This window comes from Cervus elaphus, chromosome 5 (genome assembly GCF_910594005.1).
Source record: "Cervus elaphus chromosome 5, mCerEla1.1, whole genome shotgun sequence".
NCBI classification, from domain to species: domain Eukaryota; kingdom Metazoa; phylum Chordata; class Mammalia; order Artiodactyla; family Cervidae; genus Cervus; species Cervus elaphus.
The window spans coordinates 65,446,685-65,461,563 of NC_057819.1; the positions used below are offsets into that span (position 1 = coordinate 65,446,685).

Here is a 14,879-nt window from a genome sequence, read left to right on the forward strand (position 1 = left end):
ACCACATATCTGAGATACATTCGGGGCCTGGATTCTGCCTGGTGGCCTCTCTGAGCTGTCCTGGTGCTGGCCACACTGCACCCTTGGGCCTTCAGATGCTCCGCTTGTGGGCAGGAAGGCTGGAGAAGGCACTGACACTCATTCTGTGATGCTTTCATGCAACGATTGTGTTTTGCTTAGGTTAGGTTAGGGTTACATGCGACCGCTGCCTTGCAGTTAGAGGTTCGTTCTCACCCTTCGGGTTGTCTCTACCGCGGCACTGATGGCATGCCTGGCCTGTGTTCACAGGTATTTTCGAATGGACCCTTCTGCAACCCAGTTTCACATAGAGAATCACGAGAATGCTTCAGGGCTTTGGTCAATGTGGTACCTCAACCATTTTGACCATGGTGTTGTATTAAATGATGTGTTTGTTTCCAGGGAGACCAAGCACATTTTAAAGGTACATATGGTATTTTTATTCAAGTTTTAGCCTATTTTAAGCTTTGTTTAAGGTCAAATACTATGAAATTAATTATTTATAAAACCCTTTCATTTACAAATTTTAAAGCAAGTATGTTTCTTTTAACATTTTCAGAATTACTTTTAGTCTCTCTCTTTTTTCAAACTATTGTTCAAGGAGCTCAAAGCGACCAGGATATATTCCATTAGAGATATTTGTTATTAGCATTATTTAAAAATATTGTAAATTATAATTTATCCTAAGAAAATTACATTTAGTAAAAATAAGCCTCATTCATGATAAAATAGTAGGTTTTGGTAAAATACCGGCTATGAACATGTCAAGATTACTTTTGTGAAATTTAAAAACAGTTGCATGTTAAATATTAAATGAAACCTATTATTTATAGAAAAATATGTCAATATTTGACCTGGAAAAATTGAGTAACATTTTATTTCTTAAAGTATAGAAGAACTTTAATATCACACAGTATGATGATTTTAATCACAATTAGCATTAGTTAGGAAAGTAATTTCTCTTACTTCTTTTCTTTTTAGATTCTGAATTTCACTGGCCCTTTATTTCTACCTCCAGGCTGTTGGAAAATATTTTCTTTGAAACTTGCTGTTAAAGACATTGCCATAAATCTATTCACCCATGTATTTTTGACTACAAACATAGGTGCTGTTTTTGCAATACCTCTTCAGATTTACTCACCGCCCACCAAGGTATTGTTTACACACTCCATATGTGTTATAACTTTTGTAATAATTATTATTTCTTCTTATTAGCTTACCTTATGGTGCTTGGATTTTATTGATGCAGTTGACCTCGTATTTTCTAAGGCTGTCTAAGAAATTAATGGATATTACCAGGCCAGTCATAAATGATAAATTGTTTAGTATGGAAATCTACTTGAAAACAGATTTTGGTTTTCATAAAGTAATACATGAAGTAATTTTCAAGTGAAATAAGGCATTACAAGTCGATAGATCTCATTTTCACTTCTTTCCAAAATGAGCAAGGAATATGTGCTTGCTGTAGTAAACACATTTGTGCCATTAGCACATATTTGCAGTGATTTCAAACAAACTAAATTGTTAAATGCTTTATTTAGACCTCTGGTAAGTGACACTCAGCTGCTCAGAATCCTTACATTTCCTTACTGGGCCTCAATCTAAAGCCTGAAAGGGTTTGCGATTAAGCAAATACTTTCTAAAGTCTTTGTATATATTGTATTTAATTTAGGTCTTATCTTAAACATGTCTCATTTTTTCTTAATGTTTATTTCTTTTCATTTAGTTACTGTTATTGCTTCTTTTTGATCCAAGCTCTTCTGTATAATGCTGGGTTCTGATTTTTCACTATGAGACATTCATACAACCATCTTTATGATTTTTCTCACTTATTAGCATTGGTGTTTCATAGATAGAAGTGCCTCATGTTTTGCTAAAAACTTAAAGATAGGGCTTCTAAAAGTATGCTGAACAAAATGTAAGGTTAATTTTATTAATCCGTATTTTGAGTAGGGGAGGTTTCTTAGAAATTTCCTTTTTCCATCAAGGGCTGCATATGAGAAGAGTGACTGGGAGGGAGCAGGCAGGCTGCAGGCATGTGTGGAAGAGGCGATCTGTGCTTTCCCAACTTAGGAAGTGGGACGTTCATTTAAATGTCCTGAATATCTTAGGAGTTATGATGGATTAGAGTACAGTGTTTTAGAAACCCTGCTGAGAATATCCTGAGACTAATTTAATCTTTAATTTAGAAGGCAGCTTGGTGTCTGTAGGACCCTGGGGGTGTCGCTGTGGGCGTTGATTATTGCACAGAATCCACTGTAGTTTCCCTGCTGTGAGAGACAGTCAGAGCTCTCAATCAAGGAGAAAGAAGGCCAAGAAATCACTTCCTAGTTGTTTGGCTTCTGGTTAAAGGGAAGTTCGTGGAGGTGGAGGCCCATGTCTGCTATGCATTTGAGTGCATTAGGATTTTTGTGTTGAGTGTTGTGTTTTAAGTTATTCATATATTACTTTTCAATCTAGGAAGGGAGTCTGGGTTTTGAAGTGATAGCACATTGTGGCATGCATTATTTCATGGGAAAATCAAAAGCAGGTAAGTATTTTGCCCTTAGGCTTTCTGTAGAACTCTAGTTTTGGGTGGGGTGGGAGGTAGTGAGGAAAATTCGCATTTGTAGATGGAATAATTAGTCCTTTAACATCATTGCATCATATTCTGTTCTTTAAGAGCATGATCATTAACCGAATGACTTGAAATTATTAAGAATCCTCCAGAACCATCTGAGGTGCCTGTGTAATTAACACCCCCTTAAGTCTTAATCTCCACTTCTGTAAGAGATTTTTTCAAACTCGATGTTTGATCATCATAGCAACCTTGTCGCCAGAAACAATTGGACTCTGATTTTTTTATAAAAGGGCTGACTAGAAGTTAGTAAAATAATAATAATAATAATAATTTGAAATTGTGTTTGAGGAGAGTATAAGCATCTTATAGGGAGCACTCATTGTCGTGTGAGACTGGAGGCCCGGGTGTTGATGGAGAAAGCTGTTCCAAGTTCCCTTCCTGCCTGTTGACTTATTAAAATATATAACCTAGGGAGAGAGCTACAGCACAGCGGTTTTCTTTGGCTGACTCCCACTTTCCCACCCTTGTCTTGTAGCACAGACAAGGCAGGCAGACCAGCAGACAGGGCCCAGATCATGAGTGTAAACATGCGCCTTTAGGCTGAGCCCTGCTCGCAGCCCTCGTCTGTGAGGGCTGACGCCTGTTTGCGCGTTGGCCTTCTGAAGCCTGGTGACCCAGCTCAGAGATGTCTAGCACTTACATGATGCAGTTTAGCCTTTTAGATTTAAAGCTGTTGAACATGGTCTGAGTATGATTTTTACCTTGTTTCAGGCTGTATTCATGAGCCATGTGTCTTTTATGTTACTATCTTCACATAATTCGATTTAGTTTTGTTTTATACATGTTTCTTTGATTTGATATCTCATTTGCCATTGAGTTAGAGGGACTCATAGTAAAGCAATTAGCGGACAGGAGTCACTGATCACTCTACTGTCCTCTGGGTTTGAGAAGTTTTAGCCCTCAACCCATGGCATTATTTACCAAGTGAATTATGTTTCCTGTGCATCTAAACAGTAAGTCTGATCTAACTTGTAGAAAATCCTAACTGGGAAGGGAGCCTTTCTCTGGATCAGTCTACCTGGGATGTGGATTCCGAACTTGCAAATACATTATATGAAAGATGGAAGAAATTAAAACATGGTGACGTCTGCAAGTATGTTTTCACCTCTCTTTGTTTCTTTTATTCAGCACTGGGGGGACACTTTAACATAATCTTTGTTGAAATTTCAATACTGAATTTTTAATATCCAGCCTTTATTTTGACAAATTTCAAACCTCAGAAAAGTTGAAAAGTTTAGTATGATGAGTACTCACATATTCCTAATTTGGACTCAGCAGATGTTTACATCTTACTACTTTTGCTGTTTTTTCTCTCTCCATCTGTGTCTATATGCACACACACATATTGAAGGTAAGCTGTAGATACCATGATACTTCAACCCTTAGTACTTTATTAGGAAAGACTTTCTTTCCTGAGGAACATTCTCCTGCATATAACTTCACTGTCATTACATACCCAAGAAACAACACTGATGCAGTTATATGAACTAATAAACAGTCCAGATTCACATTTCCCTAGTGTGAAAGTGAAAGTGTTAGTCGCTTAGTCAGGTCCAACTCTTTGTGACCCCATGGACTGTAGCTTCCCAAGTTCTTCTGTCCCTGGAATTCTCCGCAAGAATACTGTAGTGGATAGCTCTTCCTTTCTCCAAGCGATCTTTCCAACCCAGGGTTTGAACCCAGGTCTCCCACGTTGCATGCGGATTCTTTACCATCTGAACCCAGAAAAGCCCCTAGTTGACCCCAAAATATCCATTATAGCTGTCTTTTCCTTTTTTTAAAATCCGGGATGCATTCAAGGATCATGCACTGCATTTAGTCATCATGTTTCCTTAATTTTCTTTAGTGCCCCACCTTTCCTCATCTTTCATAGAGTAATGTTTTAAAGCATCATAGCCAGCTGTCTTATGGAACATTCAACACTCTAGATTTTTGGGGATTGCTTTTTCAGGTTTGAATTCCTGTTAAACATTTTGGGGAAGAGTACTAATTACTTGGTTGCTTTTGTGTCCTTACCATTGCGTCACCTGAGGAGGGACATAAATATCAATTTGCCCCATTATTGACATTGTTTGGTTGAATCATTTGACTCTCTCCATTTACAATTAATAAATAATATGTGCTATGATAGTTTGAGTCTGTACACATTGCCTGTTCCCTGAGGACGTTTCACCGTAGGATTTTGGCTCCCACTGATAATCATTGCCTGAGATCAGTTATTGATGGCTGCAAAAATAGTGATACTGCTAATTATTTTGTTCATTCTACACTCTTGAGCATCACCATGAATTCTTTGGTCATTACCATCATTAGCATCATTATTATTTTTGATGTCAATTTGTTCCAGATTTGCCTCATGGGAGCCCGTTGAGGCTAGCTTTTGGATCTTTGGTGTGTACCCATCATTCTTTGAGCACTTCCTTGCTTTCTAGTAAGACAGGATGTTCCAAGATCTTGTACTTTGCTTCCCCCATACCCAGAATAGGCTTCCCAGGTGGCTCAGTGGTAAAGAATTACCTGCAATACAGGAGAGGCAGGTTTGATCCCTGGGTTGGGAAGATCCTCTGGAGAAGGGCATGGCAACCCACTCCAGTATTCTTGCCTGGGAAATCCCATGGACAGAGGAGCCTGGCAGACTACAGTCCACGGGGTCGCAAAGAGTTGGACACAACTGAAGTGACTGAGCATTCATGCATACCCTGAATAAGCCTTTTTTCCCAAGGGCCTCTTGTTCCTTTTAGTTGGAGTGATATTTAGTGATTTCTTTTTTATATGTCAAAATTATTTCCCGTAATTTCTTTCTTTACGCATTTTGCAGGAGGACTGTTTTGGGAGTGACTCGGTTTGCCCATTCAAAGAAACCCAAGGAGTTGGAGCCTTTTGCTGTCTTCCTGCCTCGTCTGGTCCCCGAGCCTGGCCTCGTGTTGAACTTCAGCGCCACCGCCCTGAGGAACAGCATGGTGAGCCTCCCACGTCTTCTCATTTCTTCGTCCATGACACCTTGGCTCTTGAGTGTTCACGTTAACCAAGTATTTCCACCTTGGGATACTGTTCCAGAGTCAAAGTTAGTTGAAATTTAAGTGACACATATTTGCCATTCAGCGCTTTTAGGAGGGAGGTGTCAGAAGAACAAAATAAGGAATAAACTCATGAACAGACTGAAATGCTTTAAGTGTTATGGAGTCTGTGTTCAGTTCAGAATCCACCAGCTAAGACAGTATTCAGCTGCAGCCGCAGAGGGGATCTTGGCTGACACAGGCTTCCATAGCAGTGAGTGAGTTTGCAGCTCAGAAGGGAGAGGCCTCTGTCTCTTGTTCCATCCTCAGCTCCCTTCCTGCGTGGAAGCTTCTCCTGAGCTGAGTGGCAGGAGGAGGGCAGAGGGAAGGCAGTGACACCAGCCTTGAGGTTTCATCTGGAAAGTCTCCTTACCTGAGAGCCAGGTCACTGTGATCCGAGTGATAATTTATGCTTCCTCAGGTACTCATTGAGCTTCTTACTTAGGGAGGACCTCCTGAGACTGCTGTTTAATGACATTTTATTTTGAAAAAGTTCAACTTATAGAAAGAGTTTCACGAGCAGTACCAAGAACTCCCAGTTGCCCTTCATGCAGATTCGTCTCTTTTTAACATTTGCCGTGCTTGGCTTGCTGTTTCCCCTCTCTTTCCACATGCGTGTTTTTATCAGCCATGAGAGAGGGTGGGGCATGACGCCCCAACTCCATTTCCATGTGAATTTCTTAAGAACGAGACATCTTACATGTCAAACTGTCAAAGTCAGAAGATGTGAACATCAAGCACGGCGGTTTTGTCTGATCTGCAGTCTCCGTACAGTTCCCACTTATCCCACTCACACACGTCCGTTACAGCCTCCAGCCCAGGGCTTCTCCTTGCCCAACCTGGTGGCCTGTGTCTCCTCCTGTCCTCCGCAGCTCCTCCACCGCAGGTTACGCAGCTGTTATGACGCATGCAGGCCATTCACTCTCTAGACCGTTCCTGGAATGGCCTAGGTGCTGGTTCCTGGGGAGATGCAGGTGATGAGTCTTTCTTTGCAGCTGCGTCTCAGGGGTGCTGACCTTCTCCGGAACTGACTCTCCTTCCTGCACATCTAGGTGAAGTACTTCGTGGTGAAGAACCCCTCCTCGTGGCCAGTGTCCCTGCAGCTCCTGCCCGTCTCTTTGTACCCGAAGCCCGAGGCCGCTGCGCGCCTGCTGCACAAATGGTAACGCCCAGCCGGTGAAGACCCCTCGCAGGGGGGGGGGGGTTGCTGGGAGGAGTTGATAGGGCCTGTCCTGTTAAGACCCACAACTGTTCAGCGTCCTCTGCATTTCCCCCGGTTCTGTGCGTGGATGTGCATGGGCTCAGCCATGGCGCCGAGCCCGCCCCTCCGTGTGGACCCGATGGCATGTGCCATCTCGCGTGCCGTGTGGCTCTTCAGTGTCCTGGCTCGAGTTCAGGGCCCGACAGAGCATTCTTTTCTCGTCAGGGAAGCTTTCCCGTCGTGATTTTTCACACTCCTAAAATTTAGAACTGGAATCCGTGACCCCTGGGCAACGCAAGCAGTGAGCTTAGTGGAGGTTTAGTATATCTTAGCCTAGTGTTGTGATACAAGGTGAGATCAGAATTTGTGTTTGTTAAACTAATCTTTGTACAGAAGTCATGGTTTCACTTAGAACGTTTCCCCTTCTGGCTTAGTGATGCCTCATCCCCCATGTCTCGGCTTCAGCACTGCCAGTGTTTTGGGCATGACTCTGTTTGATGAGAGACGAGATGTGTTCCGTGCTTTGGAGGTTGTTCAGCAGCATCCCCAGCTTCCGCCCAGTAGATTTCGGTAGACTTCACCAGCCTGGGCAATCAAAAGTGTCTCTAGGTGTGGGCAGATGGCCACTGGGAGATAGCATTCTCCTTGGTTTAGAGTCACCTCCTGTCAGGTTCCACAGCTTTGAACCGTTTGGAGGAAAAGACTTGCTTCAGATGGAGCTTTTGTCACCATAGGATTCTTTGCATTCTGTGCTGCCAACATTATTCATTCCACAATGTTTACTGTGCTCTTAGAACGTGCCAGGTACTGTGTGGGGAGCTGGGCGCAGGAGTGACAGGTCGGGGTGAACTGGATATGTGTAAAAATACACACGTATGTTTGTATGTGTATGTATATGCACACATATGTTCTTTCTTGGTGATCTGAATGCTATTTTAAATGTTTTTTTTTTCTTTATAGGTTTGGCACCGATATGCAAATGATTAATTTCACAACCAGTGAATTCCAGCTTACCAAAGCTTGCCCTTACCTGGTAGGATGTCATCTTTAAACAGAAAAAAGAATGCTGACAAACTTGACTCCTAGCATACAGGCCTCACTGATTTATGTTTCAAGTGGCTTTTCGTAATATATATGGCTCTCTATTTTTATATTCTAGGAGTTAAGTATACATGGCAGCTTTTTCCAATTTACTACTACAGAAGGAGCCCAGGGTTCATGTGAGCCTGTAAATCATTTTAATTTGATTATTTAGATTCATGTGAGTGAAGAAATAACGATTCAATCAGACCTCTGTAGAAAACTGTAAAACTTGAGACCCCAGAATTTATAATTCTCTTAAAATTCCTTAGCCCCGTCAAATTCTTTTTGGGGCAAGATAAAATAAAAGTAAACACTGGTTGGTTTTTTTTTTAAAGTCTTACTAAGCTGGCTTCATGTTTTTAGCAGATAACCCAATTTCTGTGATATTGACCTTACCTATATAAAAGGATTTCTCTGAAATTCTTGCACCTCTGGGCCCTCATGAGGTCTTGCATAAGTACTCTGGAGAGGGAGTAAGTAATAAGCATGTCACCTGGCGAGGACGTCGCTTGCCTGGAAACTGAGTTTTCACGCAGTCCTTCTGTGGGTCCCTGGTGTCGCTGAGTATTTTACTTATGGGTATTCTGTGCTTGGGGCTTCCCTGGTAGCTCAGCTGGTAAAGAATCCTAGTGCAATGCAGGAGATCCTGGGTCGGGAAGATCCCCTGGAGAAGGGAACCCACTCCAGTATTCTTGCCTGGAGAATCCCCTGGACAGAGGAGCCTGGCAGGCTACAGTCCACAAGGTCGCAAAGAGTCAGACACGACTGAGCGCCTAGGCACAGCACAGCATGGCATTCTGTGCTGGAGGTCAATTGAAAAAATGAAGCCTCTCCTACAAAATACAAACACATGTAGACACACCTGTGCATATCACTGTATTTTTAATGCACACACATATTTAAATGTCATAGATGTTTTTTCTTCTTTCTCTACTCATCACCCTCCAAAGATACACTGTTGGCTCTAGAATAACTTGAAAGAAGGAGGCCACAGATAACCTCCAGTGTGAGTTAAAACAGAATGAATCAAAGCAAAGTTTTAAATGGATTTTTAGCAGAGACTTATCTGCAGTAAGAGGCACGCAGCAGTAGTGCTCCTTTCCTTTGTCAGTGGTCCAGGCAGCGGAGTCCTGTGCTATTGGGCTGGTCCTGCTTTTTGCCCGTCCACCCAGGCAGCTTCCCAGGAGTGCTGGGAGGTATAACTAGTGAGTCCTCTATGCTAACAGATATTTCGCCCCACGACCATTTAATCGTATGTAATTTGAAATTCGAAAAATGATGCCCATTTCTTTTACATGTTAGTATTCTATTCAGACTTAAGCAAATGGTGCAACTCACTTGGAAAAGGTCTTTAACCTGTGATTGAAGATTTTCCATAGATTATTATACTTCTTGTGACAAAGGAAATTGTCACCATTGTTAATTTATTACATTTACAAAAAGGGATAGTATCAGTGTTCCTTTCTTTCAAAAACTTAAATTGGAGGATAATGGGTTTACAATGTTGTGTTGCTTTCTGCCGTACAACAATGTGAGTCAGTGATAAGGATCATATATCCCCTCCCTCCTGAGCAATATCAGTGCTTTTGACACACAGGTTTAACTTAAAATTCTTAATAGAATCATTTGTTGTTTCAGAAAGGCCTGCATTTTTCTTTTGTTGGTTTGTTTTTAGAAATGTAGCTCCTTTGGTTAAGAGCATGTGGAATTGGACATTCAAAGTTTCAAATCCAGGCTTCTCTATGTGGTCCTGGGTAAATAATTTAGCCTCTCCACGTCTCCTCTTTCTTACTTATAGTGATGTTTGAAAATTTCATAGTTTTATAGAATGCTTAGCATTTTGTATACCTAATTATAGTCCAGTGCCTGGCATATAAGAATTACTTAATAGTTAGTGCATTGTTCTTATACTTTTAATACTTAAATTGGCAGCTTTTTTCAGTATCCATATGTGTATAAAGCAGAATTCCTCCCTTCATGAAGTTTATAATTTCAATGAAAATGAATCAAATGCCATTACTGTTTCTTCTTTCAGATAGTATGGGAAATGCTAGTAATAACTGAGGGATGAAACAAATTGAGAAACTAAAAATACAGAAGAGATATTAGGCAGATTAGATGGTTATAGCTCTGAAAATTAATAAATTTCTTTTAGTGAGAAAGAGCTAGGAAAAAACAATGGAAAGAGGGAAAGTTTATCACAATAATGAAGAATTAAATCTTGAATGTTAAATTTAGAATGCAGTTTATTCAGAGAAAGTTAGAAATCTTGGGGAGAATAAAAGGAGGATGTGAATAAATAGGTCGTTCTCCTGAATGGAGAGACTAAATGTAATAAAGATGGTTTCTTTTTAAACAGTAATGCAGAGAATTTAGGGTTGTCCAGCAGTGGGAAGTGCTTTGGTCAGATCCCTGTAGCGTTCAGGCAGAGGCTGTTGTCTGTTTTCTTGGTGATGTTTTACATTCAGATGAGCTTTCTGATAAAGGTCTGTAGCCCCAGCTCCCATGCCATCCAGGAGGCCCAGCCCTTTTCCAGCGTCCACACTGGCCTGTCCTGCAGCCTCTGCCTCTGCTTCCCAGTTGGGCTCAGCAACTGTTGATGGGCGTGAACTGTCATGATAAACACAGTCCACAGGTTGATTTGGATGGTCAGATCCCAACATTAAAGAAACAGCAGTCATGTTTATGCATTTAATGAAGATGGAGTCTTGCTCTCCATACATTAATTGCATTTATTAATAACTTTCAGGGTGTGCAGTCTGAAGAATCCAGATTTGGCATCCTCCACTTACATTTGCAGCCTTTGGAAAGGAAAAGGGTTGGTGTAGTGTTCACTCCAGCTGATTATGGAAAAGTCAGCTCCCTCATCCTAATCCGGTAGGTGTGTCTCTGTTGCTTTCTTGTTGACGGACTCTCTCAAGAATTCAGGCCCCAGTGATGAGCTGTGTCTCAGGACAGGAAAGGCAGCGGCTGAGGACAGCAGCTTCCCAAGCTCCACATTCAATCTCCCTGGGTGTCAGGCTCCTCCCTGGTACCACGTTCTCCCTTCACACAGCATCTCATCCACCATCACAGAGGGCAGAACACACACACAAACACATGAATACACACACACGTCAGCACTTTTCTGTCCTCAGCTCAGAAGAATAATTGAAGCACTGCTGTATGCATTTTCACTCCTCAGTGTTTGGATTTATACCGGTATCATACCCATCTGTCTTGCCTCTGTACTTCTTGGTAGCACCAGAAGATAATGAAAAAAGTGCCTAGTTGAGCCCACCGGCTCTTTTTACTTGCCAACTGATTTAAGCAGCTACATGTTTTTCATTCTTAAAGTTTTTTTTCCTCTTTAGTCTTTATTGAGAGTCTTGTTTCAAAAATTTACAGTAAATATAGATCTATATTGAACCTCTCTCTGCATTGGTGAGATGTCTAATACAAATTTAATTTTACATTAATGATGTTTTAGATATTTTTTTTATTTTGGTCACACCACACAGCATGAGGGATCTTAGTTCCTTGATCAGGGGTTGAACCTGTGCCCCGCCCCTGCAGTGGAAGCGTGGGGTCCCAACCTTAGACTTTCTTATTCTGGACTTTGTTTAATATATAAGTTTATTCTTCTGCAAGTGAATGCTACTAAAAAGAAAATGCACTAAAATAAAGTTCTTAAAAGATTCTGTTTTGTTAAGCATTTTAACTCATGCTTAGGGCTTCTCTGGTAGCTCAGTTGGTAAAGAATCTGCCTGCAGTGCGGGAGACCCCAGTTTGATTCCTGGGTTGGGATTACCCACTGGAGAAGGGATGGGCTGCCCACGCTGGTGTTCTAGGGCCTCCCTTGTGGCTCAGCTGGTGAAGAATCCGCCTGCAGTGCGGGAGACCTGGGTTATCTCTAGGTTGGGAAGATCCCTTGGAGAAGGGAAAGGCCGCTCACTCCAGTATTCTGGCCTGAAGAATTCCATGGACTGTTTAGTCCTGCTGCTGCTGCTAAGTCGCTTCAGTCGTGTCTGACTCTGTGCGACCCCATAGATGGCAGCCCACCAGACTCCCCCGTCCCTGGGATTCTCCAGGCAAGAACATTGGAGTGGGTTGCCATTTCCTTCTCCAGTGCCTGAAGTGAAAAGTGAAAGTGAAGTTGCTCAGCTGTGTCCAACCCTTAGCGACCCCATGGACTGCGGCCCACCATGCTCCATGGGATTTTCCAGGCAAGAGTACTGGAGTGGGGTGCCATTGCCTTCTCTGACTGTATAGTCCATGGGGTTGCAGAGTCGGACACGACTGAGTGACTTTCACTGTCACTCAACTAATGCTTAGTGGAACGGGTAACTGATGTTCTAGTAAGCACTTTAGTGCTCTGTGACAGGTGTTTCACTTTAAACTCATTCTCTGTTGAAGAACTAAGGTCATGGAAAGTGTAGAGTTAAACTTTACCTTATCCCAGCTTCAACTCTCTCAGACTTGAAAGTCTCGGCTTTTTATAGTGGCTGATTTATTCTTGGTACTTTCTGTATTGAGAGACACAGTATTTTTCTGTAAACAATATCAATCATCCAACATCACTTAAAGGCTTTTAAATGGTTCAGTAAAGGCTTTAGTCCTTTAGATGAAGATGTAAAGATACCTCAGTGTGTTTTGTATAACTAGGAATGAATTCTCTGTCTGCTTCTACTGTTTACATTAATGATAATTGCCTTTCAGTATAGTCTGCATCATTTAAACATCATTTCCACTTCTCCATTCTAGGAATCATGATTTCAGTTAATGGAAAGGCAAAAGCTAATCTGATTTACTGTTTGATTAATAAGAACTTGAGTAGATACTTGCTATTTGAAGGCTGCTCTTTTAAGTCTTTGGTTTAAAAGATAGGGTAGCATTTCATTTCTAGAAATATCCCTAAGGAAGAATTGCTTATAGTCACAATTACTGTGGAAACTCCTTAATTCACCCTGTGAACAGTTTTATCAGTTTCTCTATATTTACTAGTATTTTTCTGTGGCTCCCAGTTTGCTCACTTTTGTCACTTGAACGTCTGATCACCATCCTGGTGCCTGGTTAGAAAACTATGGGTTTCCATTCTTGGGTGGAAATTGGAGAGTGATCATGGTCATTTGCTCGTTTTTGGCCAATTGGCTTGCCTTGACTCTGGTGCCTGTCTGCTCCGAGATGGAGGGAGATGCCATACTATTTAAGTTGATTTTTCCCCAAAACTTTAGAAGTGTTTTTTTTTTTTTGCTAATTAGGAATATTTAAATTCAAGGGCATTGTATCCTGTAACTCTCCTGCATTGCCTTTTTGTTTGCATCTGCTCTCTCTGTAGGAATAACTTGACTGTTATCGACATGATTGGTGTGGAAGGATTCGGGGCGAGAGAGCTCCTGAAAGTGGGTGGAAGACTGCCTGGCGCTGGGGGCTCGCTGCGGTTTAAGGTGCCCGAGTCCACGCTGATGGACTGCCGGCGACGTGAGTCTGCGCGCGTGCGGTCTGTGTGCACGGCGCTCGGGAAGAGGGTCTGGGTACTAACGCCGAGAGCAAAAGGAGGGTTATCAGAGTGTTTAACAATTTACAATAATTCATTGTACGGATGCAAGTAATTAGATCAGGCAGGTATTTGAGCATATGTAGTCTGGTACCACTTGGTTACAAAACAATAGTTTAGATGTTTAACCCAGCTTAAATAATAGATGGTGGGGGGGGGAGTATAATGTTAAGTTAAATAGCATTAAAATACAAGCCCAATCGTATGAAACTATTTAATTTGGTTATCTGTTACCTAATCATAGAGAACCACACCAATGTAAGTGGAGAGAGGCCTCAGGGAGTGCTGACCGATAGTCCCTTGCACGTTGTGCGGTAACGGAAATGCTCTCTGTTGTCCAGTGCGGCAACCGCATGCCACACGTGGGTGACGAGTGCTTAAAGTAGAGCTCGCGGGACCGAGAAACTCAGTGTTTAAGTTGGTTTAAAGTGGCCGTATGTGTCTGGTGGCAACTGTGTCAGGCTGTGCAGATTTAGAAACTTAGTTAAGTGTTCCATTAGAAATTTCTAAATTTATAAATGCTTCTAAAGTACTTACATTAGTTTCAAGAACTTCCTCAGGAACTGAGACAAAAGTCAAACTGTAGATATAAAATGTTTCTGGTGAATTCTGTCTTGTTTTCCTACTACTATGTTTAATTTCAGAACACACTGAAGGTATTTTAGTGTAACAGTATATTTCCCACGGAGAAAAGTGATTGGTGAAACCATTGGATAACTTGTAGAACTATTTTAATGCCTGTTTGGATTTTTTTTTTTAATAAGAAAACTGTGCCAAATGAGCACTGTCTGAAAAGATTAGCCATTTTGCATTCAAAATCTTCATCAGAGTGTTCTTTAAATCATTCCTTCACTTACTCATTAAATAGTTTAGAGTTGACCTTAAAAGCTAGAATTAAGGAGGAATAGAAAATCTGTGGAACCAGATAAAATGTTAGTCCTAATATGGAATAGATTGTGGATTATGAATATATAGGAATATGTTACAAATTGTTACTTCCTCCCTTTTTATTTTTTTTTATTTTTTATTTTTTTCTTCCTCCCTTTTTAAATGCCCAGTATGAAATGTGCTCTCATTTATTTGCAAAGATTTTGCTGCTTCCTGCCCCTCACGTAATGAGAGTGTGAACCATATTTCTCGCGTCTGTGATGCATTTACGCAGAAGCACACACACCCTCCTGAGTGGCCATATTGGTTGTGAAAGGATCCTGGGTGCCTGGTGGCTCGTGGTAAATCCAAACTCGGAGGCTCCTGAGAAGAATGAAATTTTCCACCTTAACCTTTTATAAATAAAAGAACAGAAGAGGCTTTGGTTACTTTTGGTACCTAGGCAGGTCATTTAACTTAAGAAAAATCTTAATGAGT

The 14,879-nt window shown here is 41.4% G+C and overlaps 1 protein-coding gene across 3 annotated transcripts in view; it reads left to right on the forward strand.

The window, feature by feature from the left end:
* The window catches only part of TMEM131L (transmembrane 131 like), a 170,946-nt gene that overhangs the window by 120,926 nt on the left and 35,141 nt on the right, over window positions 1–14,879 (forward strand). For all 3 annotated transcript variants that reach the window (XM_043902648.1, XM_043902649.1, XM_043902650.1), the window contains 9 exons: window positions 289–442; window positions 1,000–1,170; window positions 2,479–2,548; window positions 3,614–3,731; window positions 5,457–5,598; window positions 6,747–6,856; window positions 7,856–7,928; window positions 10,728–10,855; window positions 13,296–13,438. In XM_043902648.1, coding sequence (XP_043758583.1) covers window positions 289–442; window positions 1,000–1,170; window positions 2,479–2,548; window positions 3,614–3,731; window positions 5,457–5,598; window positions 6,747–6,856; window positions 7,856–7,928; window positions 10,728–10,855; window positions 13,296–13,438 — 1,109 coding nt within the window. The remainder of the gene's footprint in view (window positions 1–288; window positions 443–999; window positions 1,171–2,478; window positions 2,549–3,613; window positions 3,732–5,456; window positions 5,599–6,746; window positions 6,857–7,855; window positions 7,929–10,727; window positions 10,856–13,295; window positions 13,439–14,879) is intronic.